At 39.1% G+C, this 21,453-nt stretch overlaps 1 protein-coding gene across 2 annotated transcripts in view; it reads right to left on the reverse strand.

Annotated features, from left to right (window-relative positions):
* Nucleotides 1-21,453, reverse strand: part of Abca12 (ATP binding cassette subfamily A member 12) — a 151,887-nt gene that overhangs the window by 50,746 nt on the left and 79,688 nt on the right. For both annotated transcript variants that reach the window (XM_052749250.1, XM_052749248.1), the window contains exons 15-23: nucleotides 19,288-19,461; nucleotides 16,742-16,906; nucleotides 16,210-16,420; nucleotides 14,828-14,967; nucleotides 12,815-12,934; nucleotides 10,099-10,189; nucleotides 6,969-7,148; nucleotides 6,102-6,417; nucleotides 4,284-4,398 (exon numbers count right to left, since the gene is read on the reverse strand). In XM_052749250.1, the coding sequence (XP_052605210.1) occupies nucleotides 4,284-4,398; nucleotides 6,102-6,417; nucleotides 6,969-7,148; nucleotides 10,099-10,189; nucleotides 12,815-12,934; nucleotides 14,828-14,967; nucleotides 16,210-16,420; nucleotides 16,742-16,906; nucleotides 19,288-19,461 (1,512 nt within the window). The remainder of the gene's footprint in view (nucleotides 1-4,283; nucleotides 4,399-6,101; nucleotides 6,418-6,968; nucleotides 7,149-10,098; nucleotides 10,190-12,814; nucleotides 12,935-14,827; nucleotides 14,968-16,209; nucleotides 16,421-16,741; nucleotides 16,907-19,287; nucleotides 19,462-21,453) is intronic.

The following is a 21,453-nucleotide window of genomic DNA, read 5'->3' on the forward strand; positions in this document are numbered from 1 at the left end:
CAAAATTTCACTTTGATTTTTTTTAAGAAGCAAAATTTGACGATTTTACTCCATAAATTCTCCCTGTATTCCTCAGCCAGTTGAAGAAAATTATTGTGTCATTTTTGATGACTGTACTTTGGAAATACTTATCAATCTTAGGGTGATTCTGACACACAAGCTCTTTTTATTAACCCTGGGTGTTATCTGCATTTTAAGATTTAATTACTTATGGATGTTTGAGCATAACCAGCTGGTACACACACATCACTAAACTGTTTAATCTTATGTGGCCTTAAAAAAAAAAAAAGACAAACCACAAATTTCCTGCAACTGCAATGCATATGCATAAGAAACAATACCAACATATTTTCTAAGGTGACTATCACATATCTAGGCTACATCAAGACCACAAAATAAAGTTTACATCATGTATTTAAACACACTTTTCTCCCCTGGTGACCAGCAACCCCAGTTTTAAGTCTTCATGCATCTAGAATATTCTCCATCCATACACTTATAAACAACAATTCGGGGGCTGGAGAGATGGCTCAGAGGTCCTGAGTTCAATCCCAGCAACCACATGGTGGCTCACAACCATCTGTAATGAGATCTGACACCCTCTTCTGACCTGCAGGTATACATGCAGACAGAATACGGTATATATAATAAATAAATAAATCTTTAAAAATAAATAAATAAATAATTTGGCTAGCCTCACAACTAACCATGCAGTGTTTATCACAGTAATTAGGAGACTTTTAAACTCAAGATGCAATTCTTGTTGCCAAGAGCTGCTAAAACTTTGCAAACTGGTCATTTCGCTTTCCACAGAAATAGGCTGAGCTGGGTTCTCCCTGAAGTAGCCACAGTCGAAAACTCCAGCATGAAAGGTGAGGAGTGCAAAACTTTAGGACTTTCTGCCACGAGGACAGCTTTCACAACGAGAAAGGGCTGTGAGAGACAAGTCATCTATAAATCATTGCGAGTTGCTGCCAGCTCTGTGGTGACAAAGAAGACCAAAGCGGCGGATGGAAGATGGCCCACAGAGAACGGTTCCCGGCACATTCTTGATGTTATTGGTTCCTCCTCAAAGTGGCAGATGTCAGGTGCCAGCTTTGGAATCAAAGAGTCACTTGTCCCAAGCCTCCCTAACCTGCCAGTGCAATTCATCAATATCTGATAACCGAGAAAGCCTTGGTACACAGTGGTCAAAGCTGGCCCAGTTTACAGCAGTCACTAAGAAAGAGATTCCAGAAGAATTTGTAGGACCGTGTTGTCACATTCCTCAGAGGCTTCTTTCTGTTCAGAGGCGAATACTGACACGGGAAAAGAAGTCACAAATATTCATATAGTTGCTTGTCAGTATCGTGTCGTCCAATTCGACAGGGGGCCAAGCACTAAGTCATTAGAAATAATGACATCTTCGATTTCAATTTTTTAAATTAATTTTCTTAACAAAAGATTATATTAATTTTTTAAAAAATTTTTCAAGGCTAAAAAGGATGTTGTGGTTATTATTAGGAATGTCCCAAATTCCTGCTAGTAAGGAATGATGTGTGTTATGAAAGCATATAAAAGGCATTTGATATGAAGCCCAGGGTACTGAAGACTCTTGTGTTCTTGGTAATAACTCATAGATATCTTCAGTTGCCTGTCTGAAGTTACAGATAAACTCTAAAATTCTGTCTCTAGCTGAATATAAAGTTTCAACAATGGAGTCTTGGATCAACTAGACACAACTACCTAATAAAAGCCAAAAAACATTTAAAAATAAGATTTTTTTCTGTTATAAAAATCAACATTCTGCCGGGCGGTGGTGGCGCACGCCTTTAATCCCAGCACTCGGGAGGCAGAGCCAGGCGGATCTCTGTGAGTTCGAGGCCAGCCTGGGCTACCAAGTGAGTTCCAGGAGAGGCGCAAAGCTACACAGAGAAACCCTGTCTCGAAAAACCAAAAAAAAAAAAAAAATCAACATTTTAGAGCTATAACATTTTAATTGTTAAAAGCACAGCATATAGTACAAAGCTCATGAAGCACATTTTTTTTAAAGTGTTTTAAGACTTAATTTCAAAAGTAGACTTATAACTTATTAGAATCTGTGCTACTTTAAAAGGTAAAGAGATTTCTCAGAGGCATATTACAAGAGGGTCAAATATTAATGACTTCATTGAGATACAGACAAATAGGTTTTCTTGCCCCAATTTAAAAATTACTATAAAAAGAAAGAAATAGGTTTTTTTAACCTTTGTGTTTTAATTTGAATGAAAAAGAAGTAGGATATGGGCACTTTTTATGCTTTAACTGAATATGAAATGATGGCATTAAAAAGTAATATCAAGTTTCTCGTAACCAAAGAAATTGACCATCATCATTCTCGAAACATCTTGAAAGTCTACACTACTGAAGGAAAGCCGCTATGATTTAGCAAAGGGTTGGACGGACATCAAGACACTCCCGATGACAGTGATTAACAAGGTTCATAGTGTTTCCCAGATCCCCACTCACTTCCTGGGCACACACAGCTTTCTCATCTCTGAAAAGGAGGAGGTAGCTGTGAACTGAGGGCAGTGGAGAGGCCAAGCTGGCATCGCTGGGGGCATTCCTCTCATACCACACCTGCCACGAATTCATTTCACAACTATGCTGTGTTCCTTGGAGTTGAGGACACCGTTGTTTTTAAGATATGACATTAATTTGCATGCCACCAAAAAAGAAAAGAAAGTATTCATTCATACTAATGAATACGTTATGACACTGTATCAAATGCACCTAACTTCAGAGGCTTTTTAAAAAAGAACCAATATCAGCTGGGCAGTGGTGATGCACACCTTTAATCCCAGCACTAGGGAGGCAGAGCCATGCAGATTTCTGTGAGTTCAAGGACAGCCTGGTCTACAGAGCGAGATTCAGGACAGGCACCAAACCTACACAGAGAAACCCTGCCTTGGGGAAAAAAAAAAAAAAAAAGACAAAAGCAAAAAAAAAAAAAAAAAAAGGAACCAATATCTTAGATAAAGATAATATAGGTAACTGAGATAAAGATGTCTCTGTTATGAGACATCTCTGTCCTATAATACAGTGCTAAATGAAGTCTAGGGGGAAAAATGATTGTGAGTTTAGGAGTGGGCTCAAGCAAACTTGAGTAGCAGTTGCGGCAGACTTAAAGCCTCATGCTCTGATTCCAAGTTCAGAGATTTTTTTTTTTCACTAAGTGACTTTGACCCTGTGGTCATGTGGTCAAAACTTGAAGGTGGATGCCTACTAAGTGAAGGCGTAGAGCTAGCACACAGAAATGATTCACTGTTAAAAATACGCCTTTCATCTCTTCTCCTGAAAAAGGATCGCGTTATGCTCCGATATTTTGGGTGACAGGCACAGATGCGTTCAAACAGCATTCGGTTCTAACACAAAACAAAGCGATGAGTATGAAATATACATATGTATACACATAAACACACAAGTGTATATATATATATACATATATATATATATATAGAGAGAGAGAGAGAGACTCGCATGCACAATTATGCTTGTTGTTTCTATCCTGAGAAATGTAGTTGAGACAGGTATCTGTTTTGAAGTAGAAAATAGCTTGGCGTCTACCACAGTTTCCTACTTCAAAGTTGTCCTTTAATCTTTAAAGACCCACTTTTGAGGATCAGGAACCTGAGACATACAGGGTAGAAAGGACCCTGCAACCCAATTAAGGTTTGAAGTGTGAATTCAAGCTTTCAGACTGTCATTAGGAAACCATGGCGTACAGTCTGGGAGACAGCGGGGCTTAAATCAGTTCATGAGACATTTAGCAAATTGTAATTGAAAGATAATTGCAAGAGATAAAGTATACTGGAAAGAGAATTTGTTCTTGAAAAGCAAAATAAACCTCATGCCTGTATCCAAGTCTGTATCTATACCTACAAAGAGCTTGCTTGGTTACCACATCAGCCATCTTCTGCCTTGATGGTATGAGTATCTAAACAGATAAACTTCATTAGCACCTACATCTTATAGGTAATTACTCAGGAAAATATCACTGTGAGGATCATAACTATACTGATATTTTATTCAATATTATTCTGATTTTTGTCTTCTCAGAAGTACCCATTAAACGCCTTTTGTGTCACTTTTTGAGAAAACAAAATAAAGACTGCCTTTGTGATCTGTAAAATGTTTGTCTTTCTCTCTAATTTCGCAAGGTGTGGGCTGTGCTGGCTAAGTCTGAACAGGCGGGTTGAAAGTCACAGTAATTAGCTGTTCTAGGACTAGGACTTATTCACAACAAGAGAAGATTCTCCACGTACCTCATGGAGCCGAAGGTCCTTCTCATAAACAAGCTTTTTCACAAAGGCAGCTATAAAGACAACCCAGGCGACCATGAGCACGATTGGGAGGGAGTAGGACACACTGGTGAGGAAACTGTGAACGAAGCAGAGGATCCAGTCACCACAAGAAATGCTGCCCTGCAGACTGCAGAGTGCAAGAAGCACACACTCAAGTGTGAAAATCACACTCCCCTTAGGGAGCTCAGAATCACCATTAACGAACGGGGCGGGGCTCCGCTATTCATGAAGCAGGAAGCCGACCTAACAGTGGGCTGTCATTTTCTTATTGAGGTGGTACAAGAGTGAAAACACAGCTCTGGGTAGTTAGAGGAAATGGTCGGATGGTTTAAATTGCATTTGAGTATGTCCTGCTTGGGAAAATCATTTTGCAGCTATAATTACAAAGCCCAAAACTTTTCTTATCTGAATGGCAGATTCGAAATTAGATGATCATTGTCATGCCAATCTAAAAGTGGCAGTGTCCAAAATGACTGTATTAACTTTTAAGGAAGTTCATAAGTATTATTAAACTAAATTTCCCGAAATTAAATAATACAAAACCCAGAACATTTGCTTTAAAATACAAAGAACTTGGATTCTTCGCAGATGTTTGGTAAATGGTTTAGAAACGCCTTTTTTGGCAATATGTTGAAGCAGAGGGACCTTGCAAAGCCCCATCAGCCCTGCATGTATTCCTGAGTGGCTGGTCATAATGCCTAAAAGATCTTATTTGGCGTTTCTCCAAGTTGGCCGCATAACAGAAACACCCTTCAGCCTTATAAAAACAGAGTCCTGGTCCCAACCTGAAACCTGCTCCTTTATTATATATGGAGAGACCAGGAATTTGCTTGTGAACAACTTCCCAGATGCTGATGGTGGTGGTACCCAGGAAGCCATGGTTCTGACAGGCACACCCCTTCAACGGGCAAGGCAAAGGCAGCTGTTCTTGGTGAGGTTCTGTATTAATCTGTTTTGCATCTTCGCCTGGTTAAAGTCTTTATTTATTTATTTGTTTGTTTGTTTATTTTTTATTTATTTATTTATTTATTTATTTATTTATTTATTTATTTATTTATTTATTTGTTTGGAGCTGTGGACCGAACCCAGGGTCTTGTGCTTGCTAGGCAAGAGCTCTGCCACTGAGCTAAATCCCCAAACCCATCTAAAGCCTTTATTAGAGAAAGGTCCCAATACCATTCTTAGACACTTGAGAAAAATGCAAAATATTAATGGGCCATGAGGTCACTAGCACTCGATGTCACTTTAGTGTGCGGAAACGTATTGCTACGGAGACGGATCCTTTTCAGGGGGAAAGGAAGTGCATAATTTGTTTCCTGGGGTAGATGTTTGTAATATAACATTTGTTAAATGAATTTTATCTTGGACCAAGTCCCTTCTTGTTACAGTTTCTGGCTGTAGAATTAGGTCAGGGCTCCTATTTGTTAATAACAACGCTCTTGTAATGTTTCTTCCAAATGACTGTGTGTTTTAGGTCTGGTCTAGTACTGAGAAAATGCAGATATTGTCATCAGATGGTCCAGTGCAGGATCAGCCATATATCATACGTAACCAAGAGTTTGAATTTACATATAAGACCTTCTGATCTTATTCTCACCAAGAATGCAAGGTCCTGGTGCTTCCGTTCTTTAAAGAAACATCCAGGCATGCTCTGTTTTAGGTTGTAAACATATGGCCAAGGCACAATGAATATCTTCCCTTCATTTGATATGTCAAGGCATAAGGGAGCTCTCAAAGGGGGTTGGACCATTAGCGAGGCCCTCAGGTCCATTCACTTACTTATCTTTCATGAAGCAGGGATAGGGAACCGCTTGAACCTGGACGGCAACTTCCTGTGAGTTCCTTCCTGTTTGTAATTCAATGATTGCTCTTTCAATACTATCTTGTAAGTAAATGAAAGCCCGGCCATAGATCTGGTTGTGTGATGGAGAATTGTGTGGTCCCGGGGCCCAAATCTTGGTCCTTATGCTCCTTGTGGTCTGTGCAGTCTTCAGACTCATGCGGATAGTATATTTTACGATAGGAGGAAGAGAGATATTTTCAGAGCCGTAGCCTCTGTGTGAACTTCTGTTGGGTGGAAGCTTAAAAATGACACCTAAAAATAAAACAGCAACAACAGCACAAAAATGACTTTGTGGGCAGCATCACTCGCTGGTCTGAGGACATACTTAGGGAGCAGCCAGACACTGAGTCAGTAACAGGCCAGGGGAGTCAGGCGCTTGATTCAGAAGGATGGTTTCTAGGAGTGGTCAGCCTCAGGGGTTCAAAGACGGAGTTAAGAATATAATCACAAAGTAAGTGACAGATTAAATAGATCACCGTAAGTCACTAATTTGGATGACCAAAAAACAACAAAACTTTGAAACATGATCGTGACTGGTAATGAGGCTGGGCTTAGCGTCACCCTTGAACTCCGAAATGCATTCCATTCTTAATTTTTCTGCAGGGAAATAAGATACTGTTGAAGGTTCCTTGCGCTTCGACAATGAAGCTGGTTGACTAAAGGAAGGGTTCTCATTTATGCTGGCATCAGAAAGAGCACTGACCTTCGGACTGCGCTTTTAGTTCTGGATGAAAGGGGTAAGAAAAGAATCTGGTCCATTTTAGTGCAGAGGGATGCTCTAATCCTAGTGGGGCATCACTTACTTCCGAAGAGTTCGTTGCTTTTGTAAAGCTTTTCAGCCACCATCTCCATTTCCTCCACGGTGTCTGCTGCCTGAATGCGGTCATACAGCACACAGGAGGAAATGTTCACCGTCAGGGATGACAGTGTGTTCAGCTGATCGATGATGTCAATGTTGTTCTCTAGTTTCAGCCTGAGAACATCTAAAGAAGCAAGGAGAAATGGGGTGGGGGGAGAGAGAGAGAGAGAGAGAGAGAGAGAGAGAGAGAGAGAGAGAGAGAGAGAGAGAGAGAAGAGATTACCATCTTTATTCCAAAAGAAGTAAAACAAAATACTGATTTTTTTTTTTTTTTTTTTTTTTTTGGCAAATGGTACCCATTAAACTAAATTATAACAATGAGGTGATGCTTTAGAATTTTCTTTGGGAATATCTAGTATTCTATACTGAAGAAAATGTGCCAATTCTGCAGAAATTCCTTGAGGAGAATGTTAAGCTAGTTACAAACACAGTCAACCCAGGCTCAAAGAGATGATGTAAGATAATGCAAAAGTATGTTCTGCTGCTATTTAAATAACAAAGGACTAAGGATGAATACATCCTTTAAAATGATACAGATAGTGGCTGGGGAGATGATACAATAGGCAAAGTACTTAGCAGGCAGCCAGAGGGAGCCTGAGTTTGGATGCTCAGCACTCATGTAAACGCCGGGCATGGCAGTGCCTGCATCGGCAGGGTCGGGCAGAAGCAGAAACAGGTAAATCAATCCCTGAAGCCTGTTGGACAGCTGATCTAGCTGAAGTGGCCAGCTCCATGTTCAGTGAGAGACCCAGTCTCAAAAAAAAAAATAGGTTGGAGAGAAGGAGAGAGAGCCATTTTTGATCTCGATATGCATGTGCATACACAGGAACATGTTATATGCATATACGGCGTACACCGAATAAATAAATATATCATGTAGGTAATAAACTGTGAGCTAACTATGACTTCCTTTGGATAAAAAAAACTGTTGAAGAATTTTAAATGAAGGAAAGTCTACGCAGAGGATTAGCTGGGCAACAGGAGGGCTGCAGAGGTGACTCAGCATTTAAAAGCACTCGCCAAGCAGAGCTCAGTTTCCAGAATCCACATCACGTAGCTCACAGCCACCTGCAACTCCAGCTCCAGGGGGCCTGACACCTTCTTTTAGACAACCTGGGTACCTGCACTGGTGCCCATACCCTCACAGAGGCAGATGTATATCCACGTAATTTAAAATAAAACAAAATCTTTAAAGCAAAAAGCAGCAATATAGAAACATTTAAGAAACCTGGAGATGTATATTTTGTACTTGCAACTTTTTTATATTGTCAATAGACAGTTTCAGGGGTGCAGTTCAGTGGTACAACACTTGCCTTGCATGCACAAGGTCTCGGATTTGATTCCTGGTACCACCATCGTAAATAAACAATGAAGTCTTACGTGACTCATCTCTATTCATGTCTAAATTAAACTAGACAAAATGATCAAGATTTAATTTTAGGTAATTACTCCAGAAGAAAGAGGATTTAATTGTTCTTCAATTGGAAGATTCCTTTCGAGGAAAGCAGTAGGAACCAAGGGTAAATAGGAAACCACAAGTCAACAGATCGTATGACCAATTAAGTTTTTATTAACTTGCTCGTCATGAAGACTGAGCTGTTGACTCTCATAAATCCTTCTAAACAGGCTCCTTACCTTATCCAAAATAAGTCCTCGTTCCTCACCGAGGGCAACTCCCTAAGTACATTTCTCAGTACATTTTAAAGTAAAAGGCTTTACTTGATGGAGATGCTGGTGAGTGGGGGGAGGGGCTACACTGTTTTGGACACTGCAGCCTCCAGCAGATACTGGGAGTCAACACAGCGAGGAAGGAGTCTCTAGACCTGTTGGTACGTGGACTCAAGGAAATGCTTTGGAAAGGCAGCAACACCCCTGAGGTCTAGCTGTATAATCTCTTACATATGTAATTATAATACAAGTCTCATTGACAAACATATGTACGCATTATATGTGTGTGCGTATGCGTGTGCGTGTGTGTGTGTGTGTGTGTGTGTGTGTGTATTTAATCAATTTTGAGCATCAAACTCAGGCCTTTAAATGTGCTAGGTTCTCTATTGTGCTTACTCTAATCTGGTTTTAAATTCCAAGCCTCACCTCCTATTTTAAAAGTTAGGGATGATAAGATTTATTTAGGAACTTTATGGTTTATCCCTGAGATTTTTTATCAAATGGTGACTTACCATTTACTTGTGGAAAATAAATCCCCTAATATCTTTCTTTAACCAAATTGGGTTGATTATCATCAAATGCAAGCAATTATACATCACACAGCTACATACAAATATGACTATAATTCCTCTCCCCTGGCTTACTACGTAAGTCATTTGTGTCCCAGAGGTGTTGGGGAGGAAGATGGTATTTGCTCTGCTGCTGCCAGATTCTGATGCTCTCAATCCCTTCCTCATCCTTATGGTTGCATAGCAACAGTGAATCAGACACAGCCTGAATTAGATGTCTTGCATCCTTTAGGTTGAAGGTGGGGTCTTGGCAGAGGGAATATGTAAGTTCAGACAGCTGCCTTTGATTCTCAGCAGCCTGTTCCTTTTAAACGACCCTGAGAGGAAGACCCAACCTTGAATACTGATTCAGGCTTATCTTCTTTTGAATCTCCACATTTGCCTTTATTAACTCTACAGCCTTTTCCAGTTACATCCCGGTGATACTGAGGCCAGTGGAGATCAAATGTTAAATGCTGCCAGAAATCATCTCACCTTCCCAAGCTTGTGAGGACTGACTTCTCATTGAGTTATCAAGGAAGGGAAAAAAAAAAAACAGTAAAATGTGTGACCTTACTTCTGCCTTCCTATGATTAAAGTAAAAGTTGAATTTACACCATGTATCTTGCTGTAAAATCATTGAAACTAACCACAATTAGGAAGTGTTCATATATCACTACTCCTAATTAACAGAAAGTATGGGTAGACATGTCTAGGGTCTCACTTTTCTTCCAATAACTTATAAAAAACTAAATACAGAAGAAAAGTGAAGTTCTTTCATGGGCACAGGGCACTGGGTTTCTTCCTCCAGTTCTAATGTGGAGAGGGAATGACCGTATACTACGTGACGGGACTCACCAAGGTCGTCAATCTGCTTCAGGAGTTCAACAGCATCGAGTCCCACAGAGAACTTTACAAAAACTTGCACAAAGGGGTTCCTTAGAGTATTCTAAAAATTAATAATAATAACCAGTTTCAGTATGAGAAGAAAACATGTTTAATCATTGCCACTCTAAACACAACCTTGGAACAATGAAGCGGCCACCACTGGGCGTTATTAAGGTACCTGCTTGTGGGCTCACACACAATGATTTGAGAGAATAAGTGTTTGTCTTTCACACAAATTGCTCAGATTTCTAAAAGTGTCCTGAGGGGACCATAATTATTTTTAACATCAGAGAATCATATTCAATTTAATAGAATTTTTCTCAGCGCTAATAAATTATTTCCTTTCAGACATATACTATGAATAATGTGGTTCAGGGTGTATGTTCACTCTCCTGAGATTAAATAAAAGCAACTGTTGACATTGGCAAAGTCTGTATGACATTTGACCTCACAACTGTTTGGTATTCTAGTTACCCAACCCCAGTTGCGAGGTGTCCCCTTCCTGGCTCCAGGTTGTCTTTCTTGGAAGTGGGGAACAAATGACTCATCAGAAATGTTAGCGCCCATTATCATAATACTGTTCTATATTGAACGAGAACAAATATATGGCCATGGGGAAACTTCAATAAAACCAGCATCTGATCCACTGAAACACTGATCACTTAAAATAATAATTTATTTAAAATATTAAGACTTCTATTGTTACTTTCCAATCTAAGAGACGTAGCTTTTACCCTGTAATCATCATTAGCACTTTTCACTGTGAGCTAGGCACTGCTATGCAGATTTTTACCATACCGCAAAGTGAGTACTATTATTACCATCTTTTGGATACAGGGAAGTGTGTGAATTTGTGTGTGTGTGTGTGTGTGTGTGTGTGTGTGTGTGTGTGTGTGTGTGCGTGTGCATGCACACATGCTCGAACACACATGTGCCAATGATTGAACCCAGAGCCCAGAGCCTCAGTAGCTTGGAGCAAGCACTGTACCACAATGCCATATCATCTGTTAATGCTTCAAATGTCAAACTCCCTGTGCATTTGCAAAACTGAGTTTTTCCTCAGGAATTGAGAGTAGCAATTTATCCTTTTCTGGAATAAAGATGATTCCGTTAGCTGCTAATCCCACCTAGAAGATGGCCATGGAGTTTCTAATAAATTAGGCGCTATTATGTGCAACACATGTCCTTTGGTAATTCGGCACTTTAGCCAACAAAAAATTTCCCTAATAAAATAATGTGTGTGAACTATTTTTTCCCTCTCCATAGATAAAAGGTTTTTTTTAGGAGAAAAGACCAATCTTCCACTTAGGAGAATACATAGTGAAATAAAATTCTATTCAAGAAACTTTGTTATCTGAGACTCAATAGAAAAAAATCCACTGCAAACCAGCATGCTCTAACTTGGAATAGTTAAATTGAATAGCACATTGTAGGGAACATGTTTCCTGGAAAATGCCCTTCATTTTATAGTTATGAAACATACTGGTGGTTTTTATATTTATTTTCTAATTCACACTGTAAATGTAACTATCTATGCACTGATTGTTAGTCAAAACAAACTGAAGAAAACAGCTTCCAGGTACAATTTTCCAGAAAACTTATATGAAATGAATCATTCATTCTGGGTTTAATTTACTCAGCATGGTGATAAACAGGATATATATATATGTATATATATATATATGTATATATATATGTATATATATACGCACACACACATGCACACATATATGTGCACATATATTATATGTGTGAATATATATGAATATATATATGTATATATATACATATATATATATATATATATATATATATTAGCCCAAGAATATTTTGGATATATATATTCTCGGGCTACATTGGTTTTATAGGGGTCATCTCTTTTCAGTGCAAACCACTTTCTCTTGAGTACCTCAATTACTATCTCCAGCTGATAACAGGTTAGTTCTGCTGCTGCCTCTTTAGTTGTCAAAAGTGCTGTTTGTGATTGGACCATTTCCCTCCACTGTCTTCAGTATTTTAGAAAAGCCTACATCTTTTTAAACAAGAATTACAAGTCATACTTTTCAAACCGATGTACAACAGAGTTGTGACGTCAAACCTGTAACTATATACCAGCACAGAACTTTAGGAGTGACTGAGTGAGGACTGAATTTGGAAGGCACCAATTTATTAGAACATTTTTTTTTAGGTGTGCTTTTGCTTCTTTAGATGCACTTGAATTTGAGGCACTTACCCAGCTGCCTCCATGACAGCACCTGTGTACAATCTATGCCACATGCCTCAACTGAAGAACTCCTGACATTGAATGCTTTCTAGAACATTAATACCTTAGAAATTCTAAACCCATTAAGTACCAAAGAATAGTTTAAAAGAGAGATAACTTGAGCGTACCTATGCCATATTAATTACATTCATTAAGTAAGTGATTATCACACTAGTTGTAGTTATATCAGTGTGTAAGAATTCTCACCTCTAAGGTAGTAGAGAGAGGAAGATCTAGAGGAAAGAGAGGGTTTACAACTATGAAGGAGAAATCTGCTATTCTGTCTCAGGCACTGTCTCTGGAGGGAGGTTATTCTAATCTATTGAATATGGATGCTAAGTTACGATCTTCACATACTAAAAGTGATTAAAATATCAAAGAACTGTAATTCCTGGTAAGGTGTATGGCAGAGTGATCCAGTACCTGGAGCATTGGAATTGTCTGGTTTAGCAGGTGGAAGGAGTTCATGAAGATTGGTGATTTATCCATCCACTCCTGAGATTTTTCTCTCAATTCCGCCAGCTGTCTCAGAGTTACATTGGACTTAATAACAAAGAAACAAGAGAGATCTGGTCAATTAGTATTTTTCATGTATTTCGATATTCTATACAACTTTTTGGTATACAAAAAGAGAAAAGCCAATGTCGGACCTTTTCTTTGTGTTCAAAAGCTTCAAGTGATATTTCTTATAAGGATCAAGATGATTTATAAAAATTCTGAAAAATTTAGGGCTTGCTTGATGTCCAACATGAATGTATAATCAAAATGGAAACCTCCCCAAAGTTTTCACAAATTTTCATTTTTACCAATGTTAAACTTCACCTTACTATTAAAGATCACCCAGTTTCATGGACATGGGAAGGATATTCTTATTAAATTAAAATTTCTAAGTTAGAAAGCAAAGTAAGAGATATTCCTGATTCTTGTTCCTGAGAATGGGTACACCACAGCCTTTTAGGAAACCAATATGGCAAGAGATGTTCAAAGAAAATCCAGTCAAGCAGGGTAGTGCATGCCTGTAATCCCCGAACATAGGAGGCTGAGGCAGGAAGATCCTGAACTCTCAAGGATAGCAAGAGCTACACAGCAAGACCCTATTTCAATAAGATAAACTGAAACAAAGCAACAAAATATCCTTCAGTCCTCCAATCCTAGACATTAATCTTACTGAAATAAAATACCAGTTTGTCAAAATGTGTGCACACGTGTCTTGTTGGCCACAGTGTTTACATTAGCACAAATCCAAAAAACATACATTAGAAATACAATGAATCCCCAGCAACTGAGAATAAAATAAATGCATTTCATGTTATTAAGACATTTCTTCAACATCCTTAAAAAGGAAGAAAATAATTTATTAGTTCTATTGAGTTGAAGGAATTTTTGACTATGTGAAAGAGTGAAGACATAAAATGGGGGGTCTACACTTGGACAGTGAGAGTGACGTCATTTACACAAAATTCTGTCTGTATACATCCCGTAAGATGAATAAGGTATGAAATCATGAACATTCAAAGCAACAACACTCAGTGGTAACCTCCTGTTCATTTTACATAGTCTCAAAAAGTAATGTTAGACTCACGTCCACTGTACTCTAAAGATAGGGCAGTGTTAAGACAGATTTTCTTTCCACTTTCACTCTTTAGTTTCTAATAGAGTGGCTGTGTAATTCGAATCTTTAAAGCTATTTTTTTTTAGAGAGACAGGGTATCAACCTCCAAAGCCTCCTTTCTCAGCCTCCAAGACACCGGGGATGCAAGTGTGTTCTGCATGACTGTCTTCAAGCCAACTTTACTGAGGCTTTATTTTCTTCTCAGTGCTGTGCATTGAACCCAGGGTCCTGTGCATGTCAAGCAAGCACTCTTCCAGGGAACACCATGTCCACCCTTAAAACCAACTTAAAAGTGAGGGGAAGTAATTATGGTAAAATGGTAAGTATGGGTCCTGATGATACTGTTTTTCTCAACGCGTGTCTTTGATATAAATAAGAAATATTAAATCACACAGCAAATTATGAAATGAAGAATCTATACCTTAAGAGTAATTTTTACTTGAATGAGTTACATAATTTTTTTATATAAAAATTCATCCAATTTTTTTCCAGTATGATTTTTATATATACTTTGAAAATTTGACATTAATTAAAATTTTTTGGCTTTCTTAGATACATTGAAAAGTCTGAGGTCTAGCTGTACTTAATTTCACTCCCAAGTGTCAAGATGGTTTCTTTGATCAGGAGCTCACACTTGTCATAACCTACACCTCACCCCATTCACCCCTATCTAGGGCCAAAGTAAAGAATTATCTAAAGTTTCCAAAAACCAAGGGCAATGATGATGGTAGTGAAGCCAGAATCACCTAAAATAAATTTAGAAGTTGACTACTTTAAAACAGAAACGGTACTCCACATAGAAACATTGAGTTTGACAGCCAAACCTTTTCCATAATGGCCTTTGTAGTTGGATTATATGGTGCATACAAAATCTTTCCCAACAACATAGGTTTCAAGAAAGCCCAAATCACAGGTCCAGCAGGCATGTTGATGATGTCTTTGTAAAGCGAGAAGCAAAATGGTGCTGGAAATAAAAAGCAAAACAAAATAATATATCAGCCAATTAATAGGCACAATTACTATGCATCAATCATTATAATTTAAAAGAACCAAAAAATCATTCCTAGGTACATTCCAAACCTATTTATATATGGAGAACTGGTCAAGACTATCTAGCCTAAAATTTATGTCTTAGCACTTCCTACATTGGTAACAGATATGAGACATCTGGTACTGAAGAAAGAAAGCAGAATAACAATTGTTTTTTAGGTGAAAAAGTTTAAGATAATAAACAAGCCCAGAATAACTGGTGGCATTTTGCCAAGAAGAAACACAAAGATTTCAAACCATATTTCAGACTTGCTTCTAACAGATCCATTTTACTAGCACTTAATTTTCTAAAAATACACAAAACCCGACTCCGGGATGGTACCAGATACATAAGAGTCATTCGTAGGTTTTTGTTGAATGAATAAAAAGACAAATGAATGAGTCAACCCAATTGCTATACTAAACATCCACATATCACCTGGAAGAGTTCCTCAGATCACATTTTGCATCTCAAAGTTTATAGATCAAGTAAATGGCTTTGATATGCCACTGAACAGTTATGCTCGGCTGCACACACACAGCTCTACCATATGCCATATAAATGTCTAATGCTAGAAAGTTAGGGGGAAATATTGACCTGAGCAAATTTAAAACAAGCGTTTGCATTATCTACTGGCAAGAATTCATAGTTATGACCCACAGATGCTAACTACAGAGCCGTGCGGGCTAACAACAATGTGATCAGTGATGGGCTGCATATATGATGGAGTCCTAGGCAATAACACCACCTGCTGATGTGATGGCTGGCAGTCTAGTTTGTCTATGATTCCACAAACGACCAAGTCACCTCATGACACATTTCTCAGGGCACATGTCTATGATTAAAGTGATCTATGACCGTACACTCTGTCCTTACGAGAACCCAATAGTTCTGAGACCTCCAAGTCCAGTGACCTTGGGCGGGTTATTCAGTACCTTTGTGCCTTGCTTCCCCTCATTAACATGCAACAGGACAGACATTACCTCATGGGGCTGCTGTGACGTGATGATGGCATAAAGTTAAAAGGCAGGACACGCAGCGAGCACTGCATAAGTGCTTTCTATTTTTAATTCTGAGATAAAATTAATACTTCATTTGCCACGAAAAGCGGTGACAGAACACTCAATGCTCTTGTCATTAAGAATAATGACCATACTTGTTGTAAGGTACACTCACTAGCGTTTAAGGGAATTCCGTATTTTGCAGCAATCTCTTCTTTGGTTAACTTATAAGTTAGAAAATCCTTGGTGTGGTTGCCTTTCGGCTTCTGGGAAGACGGCAGCATGGAGGTTAAATACTCCGTGGTGATCCCTTGGGAACAGAGAGCTTGGGAGATGGTGCTGAAGGATCCCGCGGGCGTGCTCATTCGGGAGCCTCTGTACATAGCCTGCGCGACAACGTCCAAGAGTTACTAATGTTACATGAGCTACTACATGTGCTCTAGAAGACAACATAGAAAGAAGAAGTGGGAAGACGCAGAGCTTCCACAATGTCTCTAACGCGTGAATGGCAAACCTAAATACAGAATGATAAACCTCACTGGTTTTTAAGCGCCAAACACGGCTAAAGTGGGAGTTTTCTTCCAGCGAGTTCCTTCTGTCTTCCAGGTGCGAGATTGGTAGCTGAATTTATTGTACCCAATCTTAAATAAAAGTCAGCGTGACAGGGGGAATTTCTCAGGAAGACCATTACGGAGTGACTCTTCTACCTGTGTTAATGGAACACTCTTGGGCAGATGCATTTGTTTCAGGGATCTCATTTTGTCCAGCAGGGGATGTGCGCCGGAAGCCAACTGATTGAGGATCTTTTTCAGCTTTATGAAAAGCTCCATCATCCTTTCCACTGGCTTTTGATCTTTCCTTGGGAAAAACACCTAATGGAAAGAGAATGAAAATGAATGATTTATGTGGAGGCTCTGAAATCTCGTGGATGATGGGCAGGATTACAGAACAGAACGGCCTCTTTGTAAAATGTTTCTGAAAGTCTACCGAACAATTAGATGGAGATTTACCATACCAGCCATTCCATTCCTAGATAGTCACCCAAGCAAAGGGAATCCACATAAAGGCTGCTACGTGAAAATTTCAGGGGTTTTGCTTACAACAGCCAAAGGAGAGAGGACGATAATCCACCTACATATATTAACAGAATTTATCTGTAAAATACAATATAATATGGACACACACAAAAGAAATGCTGATACATGCAAAATAAGAAATACTGATACATGAACAAAAATTGAAACTACTGCACTAAGTGAAAGAAGCCAGATATACAGACCAGATACTGTGTAATTGATTCAATTGATACAAAAGGCAAAGGCATAATTTGAGACTTCACAAACTGCAAGAGGACACACAATCTCTTAGAAGAAGGATAGAAATGTTACCCTGTAAGAGAGTAGTGCATGGTCTTAATTGCTTAGCCATCCTTCCAGCTCCCAAATAAGCTATTTTCAAAGTCGGAAAGGTAAATGTCTATTGCACAGTGCCTTGTATATGTGCATACCATTACTCTAAAAGCAGATAGTGTTCCTAACGACATATATACTAATAAATAAATGTAAAACTGGATTAACTAAGCAATATAAGAATAAAAAGAAAAAGGAGGTCCTAGGCAGACAAGAAAAGATATGTGAGGTCTCTGAAGATGAAAAGCTCTTTGGGGTGTCCAAGGCCATAAAGGTCACCATGGCATACACACAATTCAGCTATAGAGCTGGCTGCATGCACATGTCTCTCTGCTAAGATCTCAGCAATAATGATGTATATGTGCCCGGCAGTGCTCTTGGTATCCAAAATGTTTCAGTGAGCAAAGAAGCTCTAATGGAATCTACATACTGGAAACAGAAAATTAACAAATTAATTAATTTATAAATTAAAAAATTAATAAGTTGAAGGGCAAAAATTAAATAAAATATGCACAATGCTTGGAGCATAACTCAAAATAGATGGCAAGGAAATTTTCTGGGGCTACAGGTGAATGGTCAGGGTGAACAGCCAGTTCTTCAGAACCTGTGACCTTGGGGCGATACCACACTACTACATGGTAGCCATAGGCCTAAGGACAGTTAAATAGATGATGATTCCAGATGGGGCTCTTGTGCAGATCACGAGGCCCTGGTATAGGATTGGGGCTTTCCTAGAAAAAAAAATGGAAACCACTGGAAGATTGTAAGTAGAGCAGTGGCATAATGTGACATGTTCTCAAAGAGTCACTTTGCTGCTTAGGGGGTGTTGGGATGGGCTGTGAGAGTCTTTGGGGGGGGCTGTATCAGGGACAAGGGTGAGATGATGTAAGGACTCAGAATAGGGTTAACTGTAACTAACCCTAAAAACATCTTTTATCCCCTCAGCCTCTGGATTTTCTAATTTTTATGAGGGGGGAAAAATCAATTTTCTCTGCTTTTAAGAATATACACATAATGTTGACCCAGGTGCAGACTTTGCTGGGAAAATGTGTTTTATTTTCCAGGTTGTGCTTTTCTGTCAGTTGTGTATTGCATGAACTCTTAGAGCATCTGCTTCTTACACTGCAGTTTGGGTCACTTTGCTCCATGCCAACAATGATCATAAATAATGGCTGTTTCTTACTAAACTGACAAAAGGAATGCAAACATTCTCATTTTGAAAACACCCCCAAAGAATCCTACATAATTTTACATTTAAAAATTCCTGTCAGTGTGTGTGGGTTTTTTTATTTGCAAGTTTTTTTTATCATGTTTCTTAAAATTTTTCTTTAGAATTTTTTCTTTTAATCTTTATTTTTTTATGTATATAGGTGTTTTGTCTGCATTCATGTCTATACACCAGTGTGCACTGCCTGCAGAAGCCAGAAGAAGCCGTCAGATTCCCTAGGATTGGAATTACATGAGCTGCCATGTAGGTGGCGGGAATTGAACCCAGGTCCTCTGAAAGAGCAACTATTGTTCTTAACCACTGAACCATCTCTCCAGCCCTTAATCTTGATTTTCATTGCCCTAAACTAATGCTTATTCACTAAGACATTATAATAGAGTTTATATTTTATATTATGGTAATAATATATTAATTTTTGTCTCTGTTCTTAGTTACAAAAACTAAGAATTAATAAATCTGGGGCATTCATTTCCTCATCTTAGTTGGTTCTAAAACATTGTGATAATTCCAGCGGCTGTATAGATGAGTCTTGTCCCTTGTGGTATTGGAAAGCATGTGTGAATAATTATTTTTACACTAAACTGACACAGAAACATATTCACCAGTGGCAACTTGCCTTGTATGTGAAATTGTAGATGTCTAAATAGTGCAGAAGGGTGAGTCCAATGAGGTAGGACTGGTGTGATCTCTCTGGAAGCGGCAGCTTGCAGAATTCCTTCATGGCATCTTCCAGTTTGGGGTTGGTGACATTTGCATCACATGAATGCAACCAGAATACATGAGAAATTATCTGTGAGTCAGAAGAAGAAAACTATTTTAGCTGTGAATCACTTGAGTATCTTCTGTTAACCTTAAGGAAGTTTTTTGTTTGCTCTATGTTTTAAAATATGACAGTTCTCCCCAAGAATGAAATAACTCTTTTAAAGCATCAATTACAATATTTCCCCTTTATCCATTTTCATGTTTATGTGTGGTATGCATGCCTGTCTGTATGTATCTTTGGACGTGGGTGAGCACACATACATGAATTTCAGGAATTATCCTCCACCCCTCCTCCATCTTATTTGATAAGGCAAGGTCTCTCAATCAAAACCAGACCTCATTGATAAATACAGCTATTCTTGCTACCCAACGTGCGTTGAGACTCCCCACCTTCTGATGCTGGAATTACAGGCAGGACACATACATTTAGGTGGCTCTGGGCACTCGAATTCCAATCCTCAACTTCACACCACAAGTGCCGTATCACTCATACATCTCCCCAGTAGCATAATGCACCAATTACTATTAATAAAACTACAGAGAACCTGTAGCTCACTGGGAAGCAAAAGAAGTGTGATGGGGAAGAGAGACAAGTAGGAACTCATGAAGAAAACCAGAATTTTTCTTGAACAATCGGGTACAAAATAACAGTAGAGAAGGTTGGGAGTCAGTCTCGGTGGGGAGGTGACGACTTTAAGACTCGTGTTTATTTTAAACATTTACCCTTCCTTAATTCGAGTCACATTCATTTTGATGATCACCGAAAGTGATAGGCTTACATCACATACTCTACAGCTCCGTGAAGCTATAGGGCAAAGAGGAGATGAAGAGCAAGAGGAGAAGGAAGAGGAGGAGGAGGAGGAGGAGGAGGAGGAGGAGGAGGAGGAGGAGGAGGAGGAGGAGGAGGAAAAGCAGGAGGAAGAGAGGGAGGAGGAGGAAAAAGAAGAGGAAGAGGAAGAAGAGGAGGAGGAGAAGGAAAAGAAGGAGAAAGAGGGGGAGCAGGAGGATGAAGAGGAGAAAAAGGAGGAAGAGGAGGAGGAATGGTAGCCCAGAATCACAAACTTATGTGATCCCAGATAGTAACGCCCATGCACTCAAGTGTGAGAGGGGAACGCATGTCAATGGGAAGGTGCCATCTCTATTGATACCAGATTGAAACAAAGAGGAAAGCCACGACAATGGCAGCTGCAGAACATTTTCTCCTTCCTTAAAAGTAGCGGTCAGACTGTGTGCCCTCCATTTATACGTTTGCTCACTACGATGGCTTCCAAAGCCGAGCACCTGATTACAAAAGTCACAGCTTTGAATCAAATGATCGCGAGGCGAGATCAAAAGGAGCAGGTGAGTGGGGATGACTTGCTAGCAGGGAGGGAGAAAAGCCAAGGCGAGGCAGTTTTAAGTTTTCTGTAGGGAACCAATCACAAGGGCACCAGCGACTCTAATGTCTGTCAGAGGGAACTTTCCATGAACGTTATCTAGCTGTGGTTAGTAACTGAGCTGTGCTTAGAAATGACACCCTCTGTCACATGAGGCCTTAAGCTGTGCAGCTCTTTTGGAGAGTTTCTGTGACACTTCCAGACAATGGACTTGGAAGTAGGATGAAAGACAAGACATTTTGAGTGGAAAACTGTATTATCTACTAAGAAGAAAATAACATTATTCATTTTCACAGCAAAAAAAAAAAAAAGTTTACTATAGCCACGAACTTTTCTGTGATTTCACAGATGACACCTATTGTATATGTTAAATCTCTTCCTGGGACTTTAACAAAGTGGAAGTGAATATTCAGTTTTAGTTTTATTGCAACAAAGAGTAAATGTCTCCATGCTTCCCCCTAACCTGGTTATTGAAGTTTGACCTTCATATCACTATAGGATAACAGATAATGCTATTATAATAGTAGATATAATTACTGCTGGTTTAAGAAAACATCCTGAGGAAAAAAGGAAAAGTGGGGAACAAAAAAATGTGAGGCAAAGAGTAAATAGCAAACAATGAATGGGAAACGTAGTGACATTGC

The sequence above is a fragment of the Peromyscus californicus genome, unplaced genomic scaffold (assembly GCF_007827085.1).
Source record: "Peromyscus californicus insignis strain IS unplaced genomic scaffold, ASM782708v3 Scaffold_21__1_contigs__length_65335640, whole genome shotgun sequence".
In the NCBI taxonomy this organism is placed as follows: domain Eukaryota; kingdom Metazoa; phylum Chordata; class Mammalia; order Rodentia; family Cricetidae; genus Peromyscus; species Peromyscus californicus.